This window comes from Dromiciops gliroides, chromosome 6, assembly GCF_019393635.1.
Source record: "Dromiciops gliroides isolate mDroGli1 chromosome 6, mDroGli1.pri, whole genome shotgun sequence".
Lineage (NCBI taxonomy): Eukaryota > Metazoa > Chordata > Mammalia > Microbiotheria > Microbiotheriidae > Dromiciops > Dromiciops gliroides.
In genome coordinates this window covers 96,459,734-96,485,717 of record NC_057866.1, presented here as the reverse complement: position 1 = coordinate 96,485,717, position 25,984 = coordinate 96,459,734, and the positions used below count along the sequence as shown (strand labels likewise).

At 33.4% G+C, this 25,984-nt stretch overlaps 1 protein-coding gene across 5 annotated transcripts in view; it reads left to right on the top strand.

The window, feature by feature from the left end:
* NSD2 (nuclear receptor binding SET domain protein 2) overlaps window positions 1-25,984 on the top strand; it is a 125,392-nt gene that overhangs the window by 60,625 nt on the left and 38,783 nt on the right. For 3 of the 5 annotated variants that reach the window (XM_043970023.1, XM_043970024.1, XM_043970025.1), the window contains exons 6-10: window positions 6,944-7,088; window positions 8,166-8,243; window positions 10,784-10,902; window positions 13,319-13,400; window positions 14,340-14,464. In XM_043970023.1, the coding sequence (XP_043825958.1) occupies window positions 6,944-7,088; window positions 8,166-8,243; window positions 10,784-10,902; window positions 13,319-13,400; window positions 14,340-14,464 (549 nt within the window). Of the gene's footprint in view, window positions 1-6,943; window positions 7,089-8,165; window positions 8,244-10,783; window positions 10,903-13,318; window positions 13,401-14,339; window positions 14,465-17,696; window positions 25,505-25,984 lie in introns of those variants that run through there. The other 2 variants (XM_043970027.1, XM_043970026.1) reach the window with 2 other exon arrangements.

Here is a 25,984-nt window from a genome sequence, read left to right as displayed (position 1 = left end):
TTGATAGTGAAATGTAAATTAAAACAAAGTTCATACTGTAAAAATTGGCAAAGATGAAAAATAATGAGAATCATCGATGCTGGAGCGTCATGGAGACAGGCATACTGATGCACTGTTGGAGCAGTGAAGTGGTCCAGCCATTCTCAATTTCAGTTTGAAATTATGCAAGAAAAGTGACTAAATTATCCATACCTTTAGTCTCAGTGATTCCGCTACTGGATGTAGACACTGAGAAATCAAAAGATAGAAACAAAGGTGGAAGTATAGACCAAATTATTGGTAGCTACTCCCTTTAGTAGTAAAGAACACGAATCAAAATGAGTGCTGATGTGTTGGGGAGGTGAATGAAAAACTTTGGTTTTTTAGTGTAATGAAGTGTTGTTTGCTAAGAAATGACAAATATGAAGAACAGAGAACAGCATTGGAACTTCTAAATGAACTGATACAGAGCTAAAGAAACAGAACCAAGAAAATTACATACACTGACTAAAACAAGATAAATTAAAAGATTACTTCTAAAGAAGTTGAATTCTGAGTAAATGAAAACAGATGATGAACCGTACCTCCCCTTTCATAGCAGAGAGGTAGGCAGCTACTGTACAGAATTAATATAGAATAATGTATACACTGCCATATATGAGCACTATATTGGATGTTTTGTTTTAAGTACTTTGTCACAAGAAGAGTAAGGGGAGGGAGGTAGTGGATTGAAATAATTAATGGACAAAAGGCATCAATGAAATATTTTTCAAGACCACTGAATGAACATTAGCTACTGACATTATTTTCCCACAAATGTGGAGTTTACATGAGAGCAATTTATACATGTATCAAAGGTGTCCTTGATGGTAGTGTTAGAAGTGGAAGACTTAGACAAACAGTGTTTTGTGGTAAACCACATGTTTGTCATCACACAATTGACTGATAGAAGTAAAGAGCATAAGATCTCCATTGTGCTTATTATTTAACTAGAAAACTTTTGATTTGGTAGAGCAAAACACTGCCTTAGGTGTCACCCATATACTGTCAGTCCTCAACATTCAAGTGTTTAGCATTCATATAATTTTATTTATAGAGTACATTGGTGGCTTTGCATGCAATAGAGAAAAAAAGAGGTGCAATGAGGCAAGTTTGTATCTACAAAAAGGAGAAAAGTATTCATAAAAGTGCTTTATAAAGTGCTATAGTAATCTCTCAAGTGCATGATAAGGGAATTGAAAAAAATAGAAAAGGAACTAAATTTGTTGGTAAATGAGATGGTGGTCACCCCAGTAAGCATCCTGCATTCCCCCTGCCTATGCCTCCAGTCTCCCAAGTGGGGCTACCTCTGGTGCTCTGACCTTGGGCTGAGTACTCACCCTGGAGGCAAGTGCTTTTCATCTGGAAACAGTTCAACCATGGAGCCTAAAGGTAGATTAGAGATGGCAAGTTGCCCTTTTCCTTTTCTTACCTCAGGGTTCTGACATCATGGTCCCTGCACTTGCATATTGACTGTATATATACAAGTATATGTGACTTCTTGGAAGATAAAACAATAATAATCTTGTTCTTCCCCCTGATTATTAATATTAAGCATCACTGTTGTGGAGAGAATTCAGCACAAAGACCACATTGAAGAGATATTTCCTATAGATGGTGAGGTTCCCCAGATATTACTATTTGTGAATGCCATTGTGCTGCTGGCGCCAAGCCCCAGAACATTGCAGAGCTTTCTAACTGTGATCACTTAAACTAGTTTGGCCTATCTACATAGGATAAGCCAAGTGAATGAAGTATATGTATTGCCCAGATTGTGTTACACACTTAGATGGATAGCTTGTAAAACTTAGTCTGCAGGTCTTAGACACTACAAGCATACAAAGAGTTGGGCCTGGAATAGAAAAAGAGGGAGGGGAACAGGCTGGATTGCTTTTGGGAAATATTAAATTTATTATAATGGCCTTAAGGAAACAAACCCCATATTTTTTTTTTGGGGGGGGGTGAGGCAATTGGGATTAAGTGACTTGCCCAGGGTCACACAGCTGGTAAGTGTTAAGTGTCTGAGGCTGGATTTGAACTCAGGTCCTTCTGACTCCAGGGCCAGTGCTTTATCCACTGGGCCACCTAGCTGCCCCATATCATTTCTTATAGCAGAGTAGTATACTTGTTTAGCCATTCCCCAATTGATGGACATTCCTTCAATTTCTAATTCTTTGCTGTCACAAAAATAGCTGCTATGAATATTTTTTTGTACATATAGGTCCTCCCCCCCTCCCACCTTTAATCTTTTTGGGATACAGACCTAGTAGTGGTATTGCAGGATCAAAGTATATGTGGTTTTTTAGCCCTTTGGGCATAGTTCCAAATTGTTCACTAGAAGGAATACCAATTTTCTTTCAGCGATGGAAAGGTGCATGGTGGATCTGAACAGGTTGCAACACGTTGCTGAAAGAGACATTAGAAAAGAGAAACTATGTAAAGCATGTCATCAAAGAAATGTATGATTGAAAAAGAGAATGGGGCTCATTGTTTGGCAATAGAATGGACAGCCTATGTACTTTATTATAGGTTTTCTTCCTAATGTCAAGGAGACTCCAAGGTTTCCCAGCACATTGAGTCAGTTTTCAGAGGCAGATTTAAGGGAAGACAGATAAAAACTGAGTAGGATGAATTGTGATCTCTGTTGTTGGAGGGACTACCCAAGTATACAGTATTAGAGATCTATGAGTATGTTGGAAGAAAGAGTAGAGAATGATAACTGCAAAGCATTGAAGCAGGAGCAGGAAATTATTTCTTACCCTTCTAGATTGTCCTTTTGCTACTTACACAGCCACCTTTCTCTCTCTTTGAGGTTCACTCCATCCATCCAATCATCTACTACTAGGTCATTCATTTTTTTTTTTTTTGGTGGGCAATGAGGGTTAAGTGACTTGCCCAGGGTCACACAACTAGTAAGTGTCAAGTGTCTGAGACCGGATTTGAATTCAGGGCTGGTGCTTTTTCCACTGTGCCACCTAGCTGCTCCCCCCCCCTCCCTTTTTTTCAGGTCATTCTTATTTGCGCAAGAAGCTTAGTTCCCTCCTCATAGGTCTTTCTACCCCACTCCCCGAACCTGCCTTCATGCTTTAGTACTTTATTACATATATGTTAATATTCCTTCAAACAGGGCAGCTAGATGGTGCAGTGGATAAAGCACCAGTCCTGGATTCAGGAGGACCTGAGTTCAAATCTGGCCTCAGACACTTGACACTAGCTGTGTGACCTTGAGCAAGTCACTTAACCCTCATTGCCCCCCCCAAATTCCTTCAAACAGCCTGTCTTCTTATTGTCATCAATTTTCCCATACTCTAATGACCTTAATCTTCATTCCACTTCAGCTACACATAATAAAGTCATATCCTTGATAGCCTATAACGTTTATCTCCATTATTTACAACATGAAAAGTCCTTTTTCTGACCACAAACTCTTGCCCTTTAATCTCTTGCTTCACTCTTCCTAAACAGATTCTTTATTGGAACCTCTTATTCCTATACCCTTCCTTTGTTGTATCAATTCATATCACTCCTCCTCTAACTTATCTTCATGTTAGTGACTTTATAGTTGACCAATTCATCCATCAGCTATCCTCAAATCACTTCCGTTATTTTCTCTCTCTTGTTATACCTTCCCAACACTAAACCCAGGGTTATCATTGCTATCTGCCTTTTCTTTTCATTCTCACATACTACTGAATATTCTTGGAGAAAGTCACATGCTAACTAGCTTCATCACAAATTTATTATCTCACCTTAAATAGATCCTTCCTGTCACATGGTAGTTCTTTTATTCTTCTCTAATTGAAATCTTCATTCTTTTTAGACCTCCCATGTGCTACCTCTTCCTCCTTCCCCTTTTATCAGAAGACCTCACATCTTCTTTATTAGGAAAATAGAGATTGTAAGTTCCCTCTTCTTCCTAATTCTATACCTTCAAACACATTTTTAAAATACACTCCCCATTTTTCCTTTGCTTCAGGCTCTGAGGAAGAGATGAGTCTTCCATTTGTGTTCTTGATCCTATTTCCTGTCTGTTCAAAAACTTGCTTTAAGATCATTCCCTCCTCATATATTTAATCTCGTATTCCTTTCGCAGTTCCTACAAATGTACTCATGAATTCCCTATTCATTACAACAAAGCATGGATAGCCAATGGATGAATTGGTCAACTATGAGTTCAAGATTGTAAAGGAATAGAAGTAATACTAGCATGAGAATGATGCAAATGGGGACAATAGGAGCATTACAGTTATGTCACATGCCATTCCTTTAGTTTAGTTGTTCTGCATCTCTTCCTTTTCAACCAAAGCCTTAGAAAATCTTGGCAACATTTATTGCCTCCATTTCTTTCATCCTTCCTACTTCTCAATATCCTGAATTCTTTCAGTTCTGCCCACTCAACTAAAACTGCTCTCATCAAGATTCCCAGTGAATTTTTTTTTGGGGGGGTGAGGCAATTGGGGTTAAGTGACTTGCCCAGGGTCACACAGCTAATAAGTGTTAAGTGTCTGAGGCTGGATTTAAACTCGGGTCCTCCTGAATCCAGGGCCGGTGCTCTATCCACTGCACCACCTAGCTGCCTGGGCCCAGTGAACTCTTAACAGCTAAATTGAGTGGTTCTTTCTTAGTGCTGATTCTCTTTGACCCATTTACAGCTTTCAGCATTGTCATCTCCCTTTCCTTCTGGACATTTTTTGCTCTTGTAGCTTCCATGACACTACTTTCTTGGCTATCATCCTCTCTCTCTGACTATTCCTTTTCAGGCTTCTTTGCTAGGTCATCATCTTCCTTCTGACTACTAAGAATAGCTGTGCTTGCAGATTTGTTTTCAGCCTTCTTCTCTTTCTATATTTCGGTGATCCTATCAGCTCATTGGATTCAAATAACTTTATGCACAGAAAGACAAAAATCTGTCTATCTAGTCCTTATATCTCTCTTGAGCTCCAGGTCCACATTACCAATTAACTACTGAGCATCTTCCCCATGGCATCCTAAACTCAAAATTTCCTAAGCAGAACTCACCTTTTCCTTCAAACTTTTCTCACACTTTTCTATTTTTGTTGAGGGTATTCCCCAACCATCTAGAGAACCTTGGAATCATTGTTGACTCTTCCCTCTCCTTGACACCCTACAACTACTTATTCATATCACCTTATTCATTTTACATCCATAACATATCTTGCCTCTGTCCTACTCTATCCATTTAGCCTATACCCAAATTTAAGCCCTCCTCACTTTTCACCTGTATTATATATATTTGGGAGGGGTGGGGCTATGGGGGTTAAGTGACTTGCCCAGGGTCACACATCTAGTAAGTGTCAAGGGTCTGAGGCTGGATTTGAACTCAGGTTCTCCTGAATCCAGGGCCGGTGCTTTATCCACTGCACCACCTAGCTGCCCCCTCACCTGTATTATTAAAATGACTTCATAATTTATCTCCCTTCCTTCCTTTTCATCCCTCTCCAGTCCATCCTCCATATAATTGCCAAACTGATATTATTAAGACATAGACCTGATCATGTCACCTCTTATTAAATTTTTTTTCAATAGCTTCCCATGTGCCTCTAGGTTAAAATGTAAACTTTATTTCATATTTAAAGACTTTTACAATCTGATTCTTCTCCAGTCATTACTCATATTATCTTTTTAGTCAAACTGGCCTGTTGCTCATACATGATATTCTTTCATGCTTCCATGTGTTTGTACAAATGAATATACTCTTTCCTCACTTGTGCCTCATAGAATCTCTAGTCTTTCATAGTTTAGTTCCATGCCCTTCTGTCTTTCTCTTCAGTTATTTTCACTTCTCCCTTCTTGAAATTACTTTGTGTTTACTTTTATATGTTACCCAAGTAGAAAGGAAGTTCCTTTATGCTGGGATTATTATTTTTTCTATTCATTTTTTAGTCCTTGCATGTACTACAGGTGCCTTGAATGTTATAGGTGCTTAACAAAAGTTTGGTTAAATTGGATTTGCTGAACTAATAAGATCTACACATGTTGAAAATTCATTGCTAGTAACCTTGTGGAAAATCTCCCAAAAGTGTAACTAGAAGACTCCTACAGATAGATTCTGGCTGTCAATAAAGTCAGCAATGAGATCCACATTAAGTATTTTATGTGAGGCAATTGGGGTTAAGTGACTTGCCCAAAGTCACACAGCTAGTATGTGTTAAGTGTCTGAGGTTGGATTTGAACTCAGGTACTCCTGAATCCAGGGTTGGTGCTTTATCCACTTCGCCAACTAGCTGCCCCCACATTAAGTATTTTAAATAGTGGCTATTTGAGGTATGCATTCTGTAAAAATGGACTAGTTCCTAGCTATAAAGGATAGCTTAAGAATCATACTTACAAAACAGTATGAAGATTGGTGAGAAGATAAAATTTGACCTTTTACCCCTCATTAAAGTAAAATATTCTGTATAAAAAAATAGTTGAATGAGATCTACTGTGAATCCAAAGGACCAGTAATGGAGCTTGCCACTCGCTTCTGAACAGTGAGTGATATACTCAAGATACAGAACAAGACATATATTTTTAGGTGTATGGCCATTGTGAAAATTTGCTTTTCTTGACCATGAATAATTGTTTAAAAGGGTTCTTGTTTTCTTTCCTTTTCTTTTTTAAATAGTGGAAAGAGTTGAAAAGGAGAGTAAAATTATATAATTCATTAAAAAAATAAACATAATTGGAATATATTTAGTAGTGGAGTTTTCACTTAAATATTGTGTCAATGGAGCAAAAAATTTTTGTCCTGATATTACCAGCCTACCAGTTTAGTCATTTAAAAAAATTATATAGCCCATTACTTTCTTGAGACTAAGGCTGCCATCCATAGAATGTTTAAGGAGCAATAAATGCATTTTAAGTAAAATCAATGTTTTAAAAAATAATATTCCTAATAATTATTTAATATTTGTATTCACAGGTAGTTGCTGAACATCCAGATGCTTCATCTGAAGAGATTGAAGAATTGCTTGAATCACAGTGGAATATGCTTAATGAAAAGCAGAAAGCTCGTTATAACACAAAATTTGCCATAGTGACCTCTCCCAAATCTGAAGAAGACTCTGGTAAACGTAAAACTGTGCTAGTGTACTCTAATTAAAATTGATATGCATAGTGATGTCAACATAAGCACATATATTTGAGACCTGTAGGTAAAGGTTCATTGTTTCCCAATTTTAATATGTGGTATTTGTGCAAGTAGCAAAAAAAATACAAATGATTATAATAAAAAAGCACTCTCTGAAGTCTACATTTCTTGCTTATTGTTATGAGGAGCTGTTACGTATACATATACCTTCTGCTATTTTGAAATTACAGGTTTCTCATTCTTCTGCTTATAAGCTGCTGCACTCTTTAATATCTACAGAGATGTATGAGAAAGGTTTGGAGAGGGAAGAATTGGGACAATTAAGATGTTTTCTATGAGTGCAAATTCCCTGGATCAAATGGTCTAAGAAAGATTTATAAGCAATTATGCCCCCTTTTGCAAGTAAATGGAGCTATAATCCCAAGGAACATATTCAGAAACCCTTAAAAAAATAACCTGAGTTATATATGGCAATATTAGCAATTATAAGATGATTCCTAGGAGTTATCTTAATTGACGTTTGTTTTTTATTCATTATTTGATGAATGTTTATTGCTATTTTGAGTAAGTTACTTGAAGAGAAAGTTGTAAATGGTATATTAAGCTGACCTGATCTTTAAAATCAAATGATCTTTGACTCATTAGTTCTTTTTTTTTTTTTTTTTAGTGAGGCAATTGGGGTTAAGTGACTTGCCCAGAGTCACACAGCTAGTAAGTGTTAAATGTCTGAGGCCGGATTTGAACTCAGGTACTCCTGACTCTAGGGCCGGTGCTCTATCCACTGTGCCATCTAGCTGCCCCGACTCATTAGTTCTTTATAGCACTCTAAGAAAAATTTTTTCAGTATTTGAAAAACGTGACACTTTGCTTTGGGCAATGACAAAAATGAGGAAGTGTCTTGTCCGTTTTTTTTTTTTTAATGTATAAAGATGATCAGATTTGTTATCGTATGTGTGTTCAAAATAATTTGTGGGGAAATTGGCAACATTTTAAGAATAAATGTCAATTATTTGGATATCAAATTAAAAAACAAAAAAATTCTGTATCTCTCAAGGTTCATCATTGAAGAATATTGGAGAGACCAAACGTAAAGTCTTTCAAGATTCACCTAAAAGGAGATCGAGATCCAGAAGTAATTGAAATTTGTATTGTGTACAATTAGCTCATCATTTTAAGTAGTGATTGAGTGTATCTTTTATGTAATTACCCACATACCATAACATCTTCATTTTTTCCTCAGGTGCTATTGTCTTATTTTTAGGATTTTAATAGATCCCAGATTAAATTTCTATATACTGTAGCATTTAAATTGTTACTTTGGTCAGTGTCTTTTGCAAGTAATATGATTAGAACAGTGAGGAGGTTTTAGTAGACAATAAATGTAGATAATTCACTCTTAGACTTCATCATGGGAAAACTACAGAAAAGTGTCATGATTTTAAAAGGTTGGAATATTTGACAAAAACTAGTAGAAGAAAAAATGATTACTCCTTAAATTCTCATAATCATGAAGAGTAAGGTGTGAATTTGAAATAACTAGCTTGATGATAACCAAAGATAACAGTAATCCTTGCTTTTCTCTTGGCTTTTTCTTTTGTCTTTCTTTCTTTCTTTTTTTTTTTGGTGAGGCAGTTGGGGTTAAGTGACTTGCCCAGGGTCACACAGCTAGTAAGTGTCAAGTGTCTGAGGCCAGATTTTGAACTCAGGTCCTCATGAATGCAGGGCCGGTGCTTTATCCACTGCACCACCTAGCTGCCCCCTTTTCTTTGCTTTTTCAAAGACCGTTTATCACAAATTTGTTGTTAAAAATTGTGTTCAGAAAGCTAGAATTTAAGTATTTGTGTGTGGTCCTCTTCTGCAAATGGTGTTTAGTCAAGGTATTTGTTTTCAAATGTCTTTTTTTTTTTTGGTGAGGCAATTGGGGTTAAGTGACTTTCCCAGGGTCACACAGCTAGTAAGTGTTAAGTGTCTGAGGCCGGATTTGAACTCAGGTACTCCTGAATCCAGGGCCAATGCTCTATCCACTGCACCACCTAGCTGCCCCTCAAATGTCTTTTAATCTTAATTTTAAAATTACTCTGGTGCTTACTAATAAAGATGCAGAATGTTCATGGTATTGACTATCTAACTTTGAGTATAAGTTTTTGAAGAGTATTCAGAGAATCTATGTCTTTAAAGTATTATAAATTATAGACATTTGAAAGAAAATTATTTATGAAAGGATTTCTGAATAAATTACATAATTTACTACCATCTAGAACAAAGACTGTTGCTGGCAATTAATATTGGTTTAGTGATTGTATTGAGGTAAAATAATGCCCGATGGGGTGAATGGTGGGCTTCTGTTTGTTTTAGCTTAACTTTGTCAACAAAATAAGTACTTGTTACTTGTGACAAGTGAGCAAGCTGGTATCTACATCATGTTTTGTATATTAGAGAGCATATGTCGAACTCAAATTTGGAGGCCTTTCTTTGTGTATTGTCTGCCATCCAGTAGGTGGGGTTCTGGATTGTATACTGATACAATCATGGACATTTAATTTAACAAGGCATGCTTTACCTTTTTGCTAATGTGTCCACACTTGGTGTGTGGATGGACCGTGCCTTTGTTTATCCGTTTGCTATCGTATCCTTAGAACATACACTTAGTTTGATCTCCTTGCACAATAGCTGTTTCTGTCTTAGTTTGACAGGCAGATAAATGTATACACCTGGATCTGGAGAACATATTTCTGATCCACTGGGATCTAATTCTATAGCTGTAGACACCAGCTGTCAACAAAAAATTGGTGTATGGGCAGAGTCCCAACCCAGTGCTGATTTTGAATAAGCTTGGATCAGCACTCAGCTAATGTTTTTATTTTATGTTAGTGGATTTCTGTCACTGGAGTCAGTGGGAGTAGGGTGTTTGCTTATATAGGCTGACCTCTCTTCCCCCTACTTTTAAAAATCTAAAGATTGACTGGTGAAAGTATAATTTTTAAAAAAAATATTCCTTATCCAGTGTTTAACTTTCTGTTTCCATAAGGCAGTTGTATAGATGAAAACATGTTTTCTGTATTTAGGGAATATATAAATTTCTACATCAGGATAGGTCACTTGCTTATCTAGTTGAATGTCTAACTCCTTTGTGTGACTCTTAATTTGATACCTTCAGTTCTTTTATATCCCAAGAGGATGTAATGCATTTTAGAGTAGAGGAAATAATAAGAAACTCTTAATCTACAAAATAAATGGGGGAACACCTGCTATGTTAAGTCAATAGTTGAAATGCAAAGAGAATTGTGAAGAATTTATCTACATAAAAAGATATGTATCTTCAAAGAGAAATAGTCTTTACTTATTAAGGAACAAAGGATTTATTTAGTTTTATTGGGTCCCATGTTAAAATTAGTATTGTTTTGAAGAGGTTAGATACTATTATAACAAAAATTATTACCAAATAAATCTTCAGATAAAGAATACATTTTTAAGCTCCAATAAATGTTATGTGATCTTTGACACATTTCAATAACCTGGACAGTCGAGATACTAATAGGATTAAAGAAACTTTAAAAAGCATCGAGGAGCATTTAACTTTTAAAAATTTGCTACTCTAGATAGGTTCACAATACTTTTAATTGGACTTTAAGAGTATTTTTTCATGTAAGTTTCCCCATCCCCCATTCCAAGGTAACTTACATGGAAAAAAAAGAAACCATACAAAGAGGACACAGCACCCTACAGAAGATTTTGAAGTTCAGGAACCAGCTAGGAAACGACTGAGGATGGATAAACATAATAATCGGAAGGTAATTATATGATTGGATTGTTTGAATTGTTTATAAAAATACTAATCACTCAGATTATAGTTAAATTTGTTAATATTTCCATTTTTAAGACTTAATTCTGTGAAATTAGAATTTGTCAACATAATAAGCTAGTCAAAAGATATTTAAATATTTACCTTTGGGAAACATCTGATTAACCCAATGAAGATTTCAGTAGGAGCATATTAAATTCATGTAAGTGGGATCTGAGATTCAGGTATTATTAATACCTTCCACTTTTATAATATATTGCTTTTGCTCTATAAAAGGGAGTCCTTCACAGTTGGTTGAAATGGATTTCTATTAAATGTAGAAAAGAATTAAACACAAAGAAACTAATGCATTTCTGAAACCTGAGTTCATTAAGAGAGAGTGGAAGAGCAAATAGACTTTGAAGTCAGGAAGACCTACTTTAAACAAATATTAGCTCCGTGACCCTGGGCAAGTCCTTTAACTTTCCAGTGCCCCAGGCAACTTTGTAATACCAGAGGTTGCAGAAAAATTGAAGTTTAGCATTGGTAGAAGGACCTTACTCACTGGGATTTCCCAATACATCAATGAATTCACAGGTTTGGATCTCCTTACTCAAAAATTAAGTTTTATTCTTTAATAGGTTTTCACATGTTTTTTTTTTTTCTATTTTCTTTCTGCAGGGCAATGAGGGTTAAATGACTTGCCCAGGGTCACACAGCTATTAAGTGTCAAGTGTCTGAGGCTGGATTTGAACTCTGGTCTTCCTGAATCCAGGGCCAGTGCTTTATCCACTGCACCACCTAGCTGCCCCCAGTTTTCATAGATTTTTTTTTTTTGGTGGGGCAATGAGGGTTAAGTGACTTGCCCAGGGTCACACAGCTAGTAAGTGTCAAGTGTCTGAGGCCAGATTTGAACTCGGGTCCTCCTGACTCCAGGGCCAGTGCTTTATCCACTATGCCACCTAGGCTGCCCCATTTCATAGATTTTGAGAGGCAATATAGTACAACGAATTTGGACTTAGATCTTAGTTAAATCCCTATTTCTGTCACTTTGTGTAATTATAAACTAATTACTTATTTAGCTTCTATAGCTCTTAGTCTAGTTTTCCAATACTGTTTTCTGTGGCTTCTAATAACATAGTAAATTGATAGTACACAATATATCTAAAACACTTTGTACTGGTAAACCCTTTCCCTCACTATATAATACACCACAGAGGAAATAATACATATTTTATGTGTATAGCAAATGTATATTAACCTCTTGAAGTTTTTTCCCCCATGTTATTCCCCAATTCTATGTCTTTCCTATATATATGCATATGTTTATATATAAATTGTTTTGATATGAAAATGTTTTAAAAGAATAGCTTTATTTCATACAAACATGGGGCATACCATCATAGCTTAACTTACGTTGAAATAGGTTTGGCTTTGGCTCTTCACAGAAGAGTTGATTATATATTATTTTGCATGAAGTTCAATTTCTTCTTGCAAATCCGAAGTAATTAGCTAGCTTTTTATTTTATTTTTCTGTTTTTAATAGCAGAATGTATACACCTATTCTGAAAACTCAGGCATCCCTAAGAAATGTGTTACCTTAAAACATTTCATTTTAAAATCATTATTTATATAAAATATCAGACAATGTGTCTCTTATATGTCATAATTCCTATTTTCAATTTCAGAACATTTATATAAACTTACCAGAAAGGTTGAGGATAGCACCTCTTACTGTAGTTCAGTTATCAAGAATTTATCAGATGAAAATTATAATTTTTCAGACCATGCTTTAAACATTCTGAAGTGCAGTTGCACTTAACAGATTTGGAAAGTTTTATAAAAAATGTTTGTGCTCCCCAGTCCACAATGCTATTTGGCAAATAACTTAAACTGCAGGTTAATCTGGAGCCTGATTTCAATAATAATAATGTAGGCACTAAGTTTACAATTACCAGGGCAAAACAACACATGTCTTAAGGCAGTATTTAAATTAGACAGCTCAGACTGTGTAGAGAAATACTTTTTCCAGTTTGTTCCTTTCTGAATTTTTATATTGGCATCTTGAGTACTAACATGAATAGTGCATAGGATAATTTATGTAAATCCAGTAAATTTCAGGTGATAAGTCACTATTGAAATTTAAAATCCTTATGTTTAGGATGTATATTTTGAGACTTTAATCCCTTTATTTCTTGTCAGATGTTAAGACTATATGTACATATGAAGGTATTGGTTGATAAGTGCTTCTATTTATTTCCCTTCTAGATTATTTAAATCAAACTCATAAACAACTCTTTCTCAGAACATGTTTGGAATTTCAAAAAAAAATTTATATTTTTCAGTAACTCTCCAGAAATAATTTCTACTTCTATTTGTTCACAGTGGGAGTTTTTATTTTTATTTTATTTTTATTTTTGTAACAGAGGGAGACAAGCAATGACAAAACAGCCAAAACAAACTCTTCTAAGGTCGCAGAAACCTCTTCCTCCCTAAAGAACCAGTCAGGTAATATGGTCAGAATGGTTTACATTCTAACATTTAAATAAACCATTTATATTTAATCAATTTGTTTTAAATACTCAGCTCAATTTTGTTGAAGCTTTTTCTAAAACTGATTTTTATTTTAGGGTCAATAATGAACTTTTTTGTTGTTAAATTATTGGAGCATGTTAGACTTTGAAAACAGCTACTTTTACATTCCTCTTTTGAGGGTGCCAATTGCTGCCTGAAGATCTTAAGCATTATCCAGTGTCTTATCTAATGATTATGAACTTAGAAGTTAAAAAAGAACAAATGTAATTAACATTCAGGTATTTATGAACTTGCTTAAATTTATTCTATACAGAAGCTGTCCAGGATGGGAAAAGTTCTTGGATAGATGTAATCACACTAATAGTTTAAAGCTCCTTGGATGCTTTTATTTTGATGACTTTCTCTTGACACATTTCTATAACCTATGCCTCATGAAAAATATTGTCCTTTATCAAAAGGAGCTCATTGAAATTTCTAGCACCATTAAATTTCAATATTAAAATGCTAAACAAAAGACAAAATCCATTTCAAATCCACTTTCATCTCCAACATTTTATTTAAATATTTTTAACTTTAAAGCAAGACTAGGAGGGCAAAAATAAATTTATTCAGATTGTATATTATTTTAATATATTTAATCAAAGCACTGCATAGAAATTCTTTAACTTTAGATGGTGAAACACTAAAAAACACGGGGAGTCTATCTAATAGTATCTTTATTGAATCTTGCCTTGCTGTATGTACTAAATTAACTTTAAAAATAAAATATGCTTTGAGTACTACACAGGAACTGAGAAGACTCATCTTTAAACAATCTTCAGTTCTTAAGAAAGAGACTATTTTAAAGTAGAAACAGGCTAGTCAGCTTTGAATCTTCCAAACTTCACTTTTTAAACCAAAATTATTTTACAGCAACGAAAAATCTGTCTGATGCATGTAAACCACTGAAGAAGCGAAATCGGGCTTCAGCAGCAGAATCTTCAACTCTTGGGTTTAGCAAAAGTTCATCTCCTTCAACTTCATTAACTGAGAATGAGGTAAAAAAAAAAGTGGCATTTACATGAAAGCCATTTAGTTACCAAAAGTCTGTGATTTTAAAATCCATTTTTAAGGAAAAAAGATCAGACTATTTTAAATTTAATGCTCCCTTTAACTCTATATATGAGTTAAAGCTTTTTGTCTCTGTAGCTCTGTTGAATTACATAAATTGTGACAATACATTCACTGTAGTGAAGATCGAGTTGGGTACTTCAAGTATATATGCATATCTATATATCAATGCAATATAATTGTACTAAAATACACATTTTAGAGATGTAATTTTCAGAAACAAAGTAAAATGTTAATGGTGTGCATTTTCTTCTAGAACTTTTTTTTAATTCATCTTCATGTCATAATCTTTCTTATGGAGGCAAGTCTTCTTTTTGTTTTATGTGACATAGAATGGTCTCTTGGTCTTGAGCACAAGCTCTGTAGTCTCAGTGGTGATATACGTGGATGTGTTTGTGTATGTGTGTACATACACACCATAGATAGATATAGATAAAATCAGGTTCTTAACATTTTGGGGTTTTTTGTGATTCCTGTTTTCTATGCACAAATAGCAAATAATGTATCTTTTTCATACCATAATTTGGCACATTTTAAGTTCCACATATTTAAAGTTTAGTTTCTTGTGAATATAATTAGATTATAATTCCATGAACTATTAAACCATTTGGCAGAAGATAACAATGACTACATGAGATTGAAATAGATATGTTTTCTTAGATAAGATGTAGACAAAAGTCTTAAAGTCTTTGTCCTTGTCAGGAAAAAAAAAACGCTCAAAATTCAGGAATGGCAAATAGTTCTTGCTTGAGAAAGAGAAAAATGTTGAGTCCATAGTTTGCTAAGTGATCTCTTGTCTCTTTTTTTTTCCTTCCAAATGTCTTCCATTTTTCACTAGTCCCAGTTTTTCCCATGTGGACACCCATTTTTTTTTCTATGTGAAATAGTATGTTATAATATTTACTATTGGTTTTCTCATTAGTTCTAAATAGTTAACTAATAGTTAACTCAATGTGTATTCTATTGGGGACTGGGGGAGGGTGAAGAAAAAGAAAACATTTCCACGTTTTCATAGTCCAACAATAAATGTTTAAACATAGAAAGGTCTGATTGGCCGGTAGGGTGGGGTGGGATGGTTAGGTGGTGTGATGGCTATTGTTCAATGGGGCATTTCAGTGTTTAATATAAACTGAAAGGAATTTTTGGAAATAAGAAACCTAGTTAAATCCTCCCATATAGTGTACATAGTATTGACATTTGTGGTGTTAGTGAAGAAAATATACTGCTTTTCCTCCTATAGTTTCTCATGGAATTATGAAAATATAATTGAGTTTAAAACTTAACATTTAGTGCCAAGGCCCTGTGCTAGGTACTGGGGATACAAAGACAAAAAAAATAAAAATTTCTGCCCTCTAGGAGCTTATATTGTACTTCTAAATGTAGAAGATTGAGAATCCAAGTCTAAGAGTATACTCTAAACGTAGGATTTTAAAAGTACTTAACAATAGCACTACAAATATAAATTTAGGTACTATAAGAGAATTATGGTAGAAATTTCCTTCTGTACTGTGTTGAGTCCACGAAACAAATGTTACAATGTAATCTTTCCTAGTTGCATAATGTTAGTCTTTTTCCATTTTTCATTAGTTTAGACTTTTAGAGAAAGGGAATTATTAAGAAAAGCACCTCCAATTTGCAGCAGAATATTTAAGAGTTTTACTTCATGTCACCACACTCCCTTAGTTAATCAATGGAAAGGGAAACCTCTTTAATTAGACATAATTTACTTAAACTGCATATAATTTTTGGTCACTTTACATACTTGAATCTACTGTTCATGTCTTCCAATAAAACTGAGAGTTTTAAAACAAAGGATAATTATCCTGGCCATTTACTTTTAATCAAGAATGCTACAGTCTAGATACATACATGATAGAAAGGTCAGGGCTTTTAATATACTATGAATACACTAACTTTTGGAGTACCACTACATCAGCATATACTTTGGGGGAAATACCTTGCTAATATTGTGACATGTTTTTGACAGAAATCTTGTTTTTCTGGATTAAATATTATGAAATTTTCTTTTAACTCATAAAGAACTCATATTTAGGAGAAGAAAACAAATGACAAGATAGTCTTGATATTAAACTCTTAGCAGAAAAGTAATTCATAGATAACTTTGAGACTTATCCAAGTATCTTTGAGTGTATAGTCATTCTGTTCACTTGGCCTTTATATTGTTACTTTTGTGTGGGTTTTGGAAATTCATCATTAAAATACTTTTTTACTGAACTGCATTGCTGTAATTAAAACACTGTTAAAACTTGAAAGAATAGAAGTCTTGTGTACTATGTTTAACAATCTAGCATTGTCATAAAAGTATGATATTTGTGAAAAGCGTTAATTGTTGTGTGCTTAATATTCTGGCTTATGAGGCAGAAAGTAGTCTGCACCCGTCACCTTGAAAAAAATTGGGAGAAAAAGTAAGTGGGCCCACTTCTAGTCTCAAATACATCAGTCCTTCTAAAGAATGTTCAAAGAGATTCCATATTTAGTTGTAGATTTTCTTTGAAACATTTATTCCTTGTTTTTAAGAATATCTACGATATTTGGCTATCTATTTTTGTGTTCTATGGCTGGAAACACAATGATAAATAATAATGAACATTTATGTAGTGCTTACTATTTGCCAAGGCACTATGGAAAGCACAGCTTATCTTTAATATCTCATTTGATCCTCACAATAACCATGGCAAGTAGTTGCTATTATTATCCCTATTTTACTGATGGGGAGACTGAATTAAACAGAGTGACTTGCCCAGTCACACAGCTAGTAGTGTCTGAGGCTGAATTTGAACTCAGGTTGTCTTTGCTCAAGGCCTAGCGCTCTATCCACTGTGCCATCTCCCTGCCACAATAGGAAATTTTTAAAAAGTGAATGCTTGAAGATGTCACCTGGGGGGATATATATATATATATGTGTATATATATATATATATATATATAATATTAACAAAGAAAATGTTGATATACCAGCTCCACATTTGCCTGGTTTTTACTTTTGAACAAGTACCACTTTAACAAAAAAGAATGGTAAATTCCCACATCTGCATGAGAAAGACCTATGAAGGAATGAATGTTATTTAAGTGTTTCATAACATTAATACTTTTTCCCTTAGAGAAAATTTTTATTTTTTTCACCTTCACGGGTAACAGCTTTTATTGGAAACAACATCAGTCAAGTTGGACTTGAGCTCTGCTGCAATGTACTGCACATAAAATGATGTAATATTCCAAGATGTCTGCTGCAAGTTGTACTATCATCGTATATACTAAAATGACATTTCTATCACAATCATTTTATGGAAGATGTATGATACTCTGTTTTTACTGGTATTAATAAACACACACAATGAAGAAAACAGATACACAAATTTTAAGACCAAGGTAAGATGCCTAATCAAGGTCATTTAATCAACCACATTCATCTCATAATAAAAATTCCTTCATTCCAATGATCAGCATAACATTCAAACTGATTTAAGTGGTACCATTAGGTTATGAAACTGTCTACATTGTAAATGTGGATGCAGTTCCACATTAAAGACAGTTAATTTTGTTAGAGGTGACTTCTACTAGTTCTTAGAGATTTTTGTACTAGAAAAACATTCACATGTATATTGTTTTTTGCCCTCTCTCTAATTATAGTCAAGTAGTCAGTCTCTATACCAGTTTAACCAGTGAGATATATTCAATGCTATAGACATAAACTAGTATTTCACATTTAATATGCAGGAAATACTTTGTTCCTACCCTTTTTACTGAAAAGTTTCAACAAAACACTAAATGCGGTATATTTTGAGTTATTCAAATGTTAAAGAACATTTATTTTACCATAGCCTATTGATTTCATCTATAAAATTAGCCAGAAGATGCCGTAATTCCATTAACTACGTTGCCTGATACATTGCTTACTTAAAATGATACTATATACTATATTCCAATATTGTAAGCATTGGTCATTTGCTGTGATATTTCAGCATGTTTGCATGATGAGGAAAAATTGCTTAGCCCCTTCAACTGAGTATCATAAGATAGGAGATTGTAACATGTTATATGCTGTTAATGTGAAACATTTCAGTGCTTATGTATACCATAGTTATATCAGAACAATATTAACTTTCCTAAAAGCCTTTAACTGGTACATATGGAACACGTAAAATATATTTTCCAACAATTTTCCCCTTTTTATTGAAAAGTTTAGAAAATTACTTTGATATGTAAATTACTCCATTTAAATCTGTTATATTTGAGGATAAAAGGAAAACAAAATCTATTGAACAATGACAATTTTTGTTTCTCTGTCATATGAAAAGTTTATGAGAAGTTCTAATGTTGGGCTAAATTAAAGTCAATAGCATAAACATATCATATAAATCTAAGAAATAAACACCCTGATTTCCCACCAACATTCCAAAAAGCTCAGAAATAAAATCATAGCTCTCAGATGATTAGTAAAGTATCACCAATATAAGAAAGTTCTTTTTAACGTTGAAGACTATAATCATAAAAGGTATTGGGAGGGAAACTAAGGGTGCCATTTGAAATGACAAGTATGAATTATATTTATGGAGGAGGATGTGCTAAGTAATAAGTAGGATAGGGTCTTTCACCATTTACTGCCTTCCATGTGCAGAGTACTAGTAGCAATGAGGGCTATTAAAAAAATACAAAGCATAAGTATGGTCTAGTTGAAGAGATTACACACATAAAACATGAAGAATTATTGTACCAAACCTCATGAAGTGAAAGTTTTATAAACAGACTACATGCATGGTGGGAAGGGGAACATCCTTTGAGTAAAGTCACGAATAGTACAATTTGGAAAATAACCAAAGGTTTTTAGAGGTGAGTTTATGTTCATTGGAAAGGACCAGATATATAAAGTAGTTTGTACTTCCTTTCTTTTTTTTTTTTTTTAAGATTCATTATGCTATTCAGCCAAAGTAATATGTCATTCTGGAAAAAAAAAAATTTGTGTTACTCGTATGTGCTATCTGTAGAAAGGGGATCCTTTTTGTACTACGGATTCACCACATAAAATCTGTTTCTGAAGTATCAACTCCAGTTGATTTTCTTAGAAATATCTATCACAAAATATATGCCCTTTGAAGGGTTGTAAATATTAGCCAAAGGCATGATAATACCTCACTGAATCATGCTAACAAAAAGTCAGAAGTGTTTTTAAAAATCCAATTTGTAAATTAAAAAAAAAGAAATGTAACGATTACTTTGAATACATAGTATTAACCTGAATATTTGAGTAATGTCATGTAGAACATCTATCTGGCCTTCTTTTCTGAATAGATATTATTTAGTATATGAGTTTTCTTTAGTAGCCCATATGTGGTTGAAAATTTTGTTCTGACGTTTTGCTTACTAGCAAATAGAAATAACATTTTATTGTATTTTATACATGCTAGACACTGGAGGAAATTCAGAGTTTAGATAAAACAGTACTTGTCCTTTTAAAGTTTACTGTTCAATTAAGAATAAGATACAAACCCTGATAACTGTGATACATTATTTTAGGGAGTTGTAAGCAAAGTTAATTGTTTAGCTCTTGAGTTCCTAGAGAGTTCTGGTAAGGTCTCATGGAGGAATTCAGCTTTCTTCACAGATATTACAAGTTACACTTCAACCCTATCTAGATGTATCATGAATTCTTAATTAGTGTCATAAGTATACCCCATATAATGTTGCCCTAACCAATGTCTCTTTACATAGTACATTATAATTTAATCCCATCCTAACATTATGAAACTGCTATAGCCTTGTTTGACTGATTATCCATTTGTTTCTATAGAACTATCTAACCTTTAGAATATTCTGCTGAACATTTTTAAATGGAATCAGTTAACATTAGGGTATATACAGTTAACAAATTTTATTTTACTCCTCTATTTTTATTAGTCTATATCCTAAGAAAACATTTGGCTAGTTTACATTATATCTAATTTAGTTTAAAGAAAATATACTGGAAAACCAGGAACTTTTTTTTAAAAAGTCAATAAAAATAAGGAAGGATACATCTACAAAGTATAATGTGTAATAGAAAATTCAGTTGCCAAGAGACCAACAAGTCTTGAGTGTGTTCCTCATTTCTAATATATCTTCAACCTCTAAAGTGTTGAAGTTTAATGAAAAAAACGAGTCCTTACTGTTGCTTTTCCCCAGGGAATTAGAGAAACACAATTCCTTCATGGAAATGGTAATAGTGTACTGCAGCTTGCTTTTATAGGTGAATTATTTTGAGAGAGCAGGGAGGCTTTAACTAGCCAAGCTAAAGGGTTAGGAGAAAGAAGCCTCAGTTGGTTAGGAAATTTGACTCAAATTGTTTGTGGTACCATTGCTGCAAACATGTTGATAATATTTGTTAGTAAGTTTGGCTACTAAAATGGTACTGTTATGGCTAAAGCAAGAGCTTGAAAAAACTTTTAAAAAATGTGGCTAATTCCACCTAAAATTCTCTTCCAAAATCAATAAAATGATTGACCTAAAATCATCCATGAAAAGTTGCTCTTAAATGTAAGAATTCTTGCATCCTCACCTAATTACCCAGAACTTTCAAACATACATTTAAAAAAAAAACACATCTAAAACTGGAAGAGACCTAAGAGGCCTGTCAAGTCCAACTCCCTCGTGATAATTGATGAGAAAACTGAGGCCCATGGAGGTTGTGACTTGCCCATACAGATCATATGCATCAGATGTGGAAATCAAACCCAAGTATTCCGACTTCAGGGCCTCTGAGTTGTTTTATATGATACTACTTCCCTGAGTTTCAGGTGCCAAAAATAGGCAAAAAACCTTGAATTTTGAATGGTAAATCTCTCTCTCCTTCCTCCATTAAAAAAAATTTACTACTAAAATGATAGTATTATGGCAAAAGTAACAGCTTTGGGAAATTTTTTTTTTTTTTTAATTCTACAAATGTCACAGAAGTCCTATTCTAAAAGGTGATTTGTGTGGCCACATATTCTGGTCCCTGACAGAATAAAGCCTCCCATATCCTTTTCTTCCCTCAAAGTTAATATAAGAAAAATCTTTTAAAGACTTTACTGTAAAAGATCAACGTTGGAGAAAATTTTCTTTAAAAATGTAAGGCAGTTTTTCAGTAATTTTCTGTTCTAGATTGGGTGCCTCAGTAGAAACTTTGAAATGATTTTTTTTTAATATTACAAAGGTTTTCATAGATGTTTTCCTTTCTGCGTACTGATTGGTAGATGTAGAAAAAGTTCATAGTGTCTTTTTTTACTTAGTTACATGCATGTTGCATTCATTTTGTTATATATATTTAGCCTTTTCTAATTCTAAATTAACATATGAATTGGCTTAAAGGTTATTTTAGAAAATTCTATAAGAGTTACAGAATTTACATTTGTAAAGTGTTTAAGGGGTTTACAAAGTGAAATAACATTTTTGGTTTTCCTTAGTAGCTGTTCTTTTTACCCTCCAAATTTTGATCCCAACTAAATCATTATTGGAAGTGTGCAGGAACAGTGTGCAGAGTATCAATGAACCAAAAAAAAAAAAAATTGCCCTTTAGAAAATTGATAGAAAAAGTAGAGCAGTGCAAAAAAAGACTACAGAATTAATGACTTAATACTTCTGTCCATCAGCATTTAATTAGAGAACCGTACAAGAAGCTAGAATCCTTTTTCCTGTGAATCTTATCTTTCTCAAGACAGTTGAAAAATGTTGCTGATTTAGTTATAATTTCTTAAGTATAGATATTCTTTCTATTCATTCAGATTGCAGACCCTTTATACCTCAGCTTCTTGAAATACTTGCATTTCATTAATATAGTCTTCTATGTGATTGTCAAAAGAAATTTACATTCCTAACAACACTTAGGATACTGGGGGTCTGAATATTATCAAGATACAGTTTCTATCAAAAAAGCTATTTTTTCCTGGCCCATTCTCTCCCCACCCTCCTCTCAAAGAAAAAAGATTAATGAATTTTCTTTTGGAACCTTTGGTTATGATATTACTCTATTTGATCTAATCTAATAAAGAACTATTATTCCTATTTGTCTAGGATAAAAGATTTGTTTTTAGTAAATGGAAAAGATGTTTGTTTTTGTTTTAGTATCTTGTGTATCTGATGGAATAGGGAAAGAAAGGCCTGCTGTGTTTTGGTTTAGAGTTTTTTATATATGTTTAAAATTTCACCTGGTAATTCTTTTAAAAATTTGTCCTGGAGTCTCACTAATGAAACTTTTGCTTGTTCACCTTTCCCAAGGTTGAGTTTGAGAGCTTCTTCTATAGTTACTACCATATATTTCTATTTATATATATGTATATATGTATGTATATATAGCTACATATGTCTATATATATATAGGCATATATCTATCTTGAATGGTCAGATTTAAAATTTAATCTTTGTTTCTTTTCTCAATTTTTACATTTATTAAATGACAGTAAACTTTTGAAGAAAATTTAGGTAGACTGTATTTTGACATACAGTTATGAATCTGGCATGCAGTACTTTTTTGAAATTTTTTAAATTGGGTTTTTTACATTAGTGAAGTTAGTAACCATTTTTTGCAGTTTCATGTTGTAGAAAATTCTAAGTATATTTCTTTTGACATTTAAGTGTAATATTGAATGCAGTTTGTGCCAGTAGCTAGATAAGCATGTCTTTTAATAATTCTTAAAAATGTGGTTAAGTGACCAGTGAAAAGTATTTCTCACCTATCTTTTGAATTTTTCACTTTTTAGAAGATAGTGAAATACAAATATAATATTTTTATTAGAGATTTTATTTTCCCCAAATTATGCAAATGTTACTTATAATTTTATTGCTTGTGAAAAGAATCAAGAGGTAGCTGGTTAATTTGTGCATTGCCCTGACATTTTGTTAGTACAGTTGTATGAATATAGCCTGTACTTTTCCACCAAACCTGGCTTTGTATAATACCAGAGTGCCACCTATAAATCAGGGTGGTGGTGGTTGTTTTTTTCTTTTTTTCAAGGTGATTTTATTTTGGAGTATATCTGGACTGGTAAAATCTTATCTAGGTGTTGTTTTAGACATTAGATAGAGAGACAGTGTGTTGTGATAGATAGTGAGCTAGCCTCAAGCCCTAGAAAACCTGGGTTCAAATTTCACCTCTGACACATGCTGGCTGTGTGATCCCAGGCAAGTCATTTAACCACTCAGTGCTCTAGGCACTAGGTGAGAAAGTGCCAACCTGGACTGATAGAAGAAACAGTTCCTCACTGGGAGCTCCCTATACCAATTAAATCACAGATCCAATCCCTATCTATAACCCTGTCCCTTTTGGCATATTCCGAAATGTGATCGGTGACTCTAAAATCATTTGCAAATTTTAATAACCTGCTTTATTTAAAAATATTGAATCTGCAAGAAACTTATTATTTTAAATATAAAGTTAGTGTAAATCACTTAACTGAACCTTAAGCATCTTAAAATTATTAAACTTCATAAACTTAACTTACCAACTTCTACTATAAAAGCATAATTTAACCAGGGATTCAAGAAACCTAATTTGTTGATATGTTCATTGTTTTCAAATTATCTAGTAATTGTGATTCTAAAAAATTATATAGTCCTCACCTTGTAAAGAGGTTTATCAAAAATTTAACTGGATCTTAATTCTTTAAAAACTTAAATAAAATGTTTTTGCATTAATATCAATTTAATATTGGCAAAACTATTCCTATCTTAAGTGGCTCTATTGCTTCTAGATAACTATTTAAATGTGTTAACTATATTCTTTATCAGATTGGTCAGGTTATTTTGTAACATTCTGAAGGGTATTTTAAAAAAAAAACCACTTCTCTTCCCACCCCAAAAATCTTTAAATAATTTGACCAGTTGACATATTATTTGATAACAGTTACTGGAAAAAGTATTTCCTGTTTCAAGAAAATTGCTAGAAATTAAGTTTTAAAATGGAAAGAGCTACAAAAATCTAAGTACTTAAAATAACTTTGATAAATATGAAAAGCAACTAGAATAGTCTTTAAAATAGTCTTGTGTCCATTCAACTACTACATTTTTCTTTTTCCAAATGCATCATATTGGATATGGAATAGTTCATATATATCGTATACTGGGATTTTGGGACTGTGTTCATAGGATCCATAAAGGTGAATTTATCGTTTTCACAATTGCCATCTCTGAGTAAGTAATGTTATATGATAAAATAGAAATGAAGTCTGACTCTTTAGTAAAGAAACTATATCCTGTTATTTATCTGTCTACATTTGCTACTACATTTGCTAGTGATTTGCTAAATAGTCATTGGAATACAGCTCCCATAAAAATGAGTGGAAAAAGAGGGTGGAACACATGGTACAAGTCAGAAAATCCTGGAATTGTACTTTTACTGATTGTAACTTTGTAAGGTTTCATTTTTATATATTATCCTGTATGTATATCCCCTTCCAAATATTAGAAAATTAACTTAATATTTTGTCTTTTAAAGTTTATACATGCATTTAAAAAGTGTATTCAGTGTTCTTCCTTAAACACACTTTGTTAATTTTAGGAAATTTCTTCTCCAAGTGGAAACATGCTAACTTTTTCTGTAAATTTTAAATAAAAGGTGCTGCTTCTTCCTCTGTACCAGGACTGATGTGTGTTTTCTGTCTCTATCCCCACCCATTTTTTTTCTGCTTCTAAATTTGTTTGGAACTAGTATCAACATGGTTTAGTGGATAAAGCACTGCCAGCTGGTTTGTGAGTTGAGATTCTGGTTAAAGTCCCTTACTATTCCTTATTGTATTTCAATTTCCTTCTCTAGGATGGTTTGTAAAGTGCTTTGAGGGCCTTTTCCCCACTGGAAGCTACCTATGGTGTATAAAATGACAATAGCACATAATTCTGTTTGTGTTTTGAGAGGCAGCCCCAGTAAGAAAGGGATTAGCTTGTACCAACACGAACAGGACACTTTGTATCCCTACATGTAGGAATGCTATTATCTTGATTTGGAACTTTATTAATAATATAAATTTGAGTCTTAAACTCAAAGTATTTTTTAAATTGCTGCTTTTTCTGTATTTGCAGAATACCAAAGAAATACTAATGGAATTATCTGGAAAAGCTTATTAGTGCAAAATATTGAACAAAAGCACATTTTTGTTGGAAGTAAAGTCCAGATATATAGCAAAGCATTTAAATATGTCAAAAATCAAAATTATGTTCACTTGTTTTAAAATTTGGAGAGAGGCTTCTTGGTCTTTTCCCATTTTTCTACAATAGTTGGTAAAATCAGGATAAAAAATTTACTTGAAAATTGCATTTAGTACTGACTTAAAATCAGGAAAACACTTCGAGTTTGTTTCCAACATGTCCTATTTAATAATGTAAATTACATAAACATGCAAATTAAATTATTTTCTAGAAGTCAATCATTGATGCATAAACCTACATAACTGACCAAATTAGCCAATATTTTTGCAGTGGTA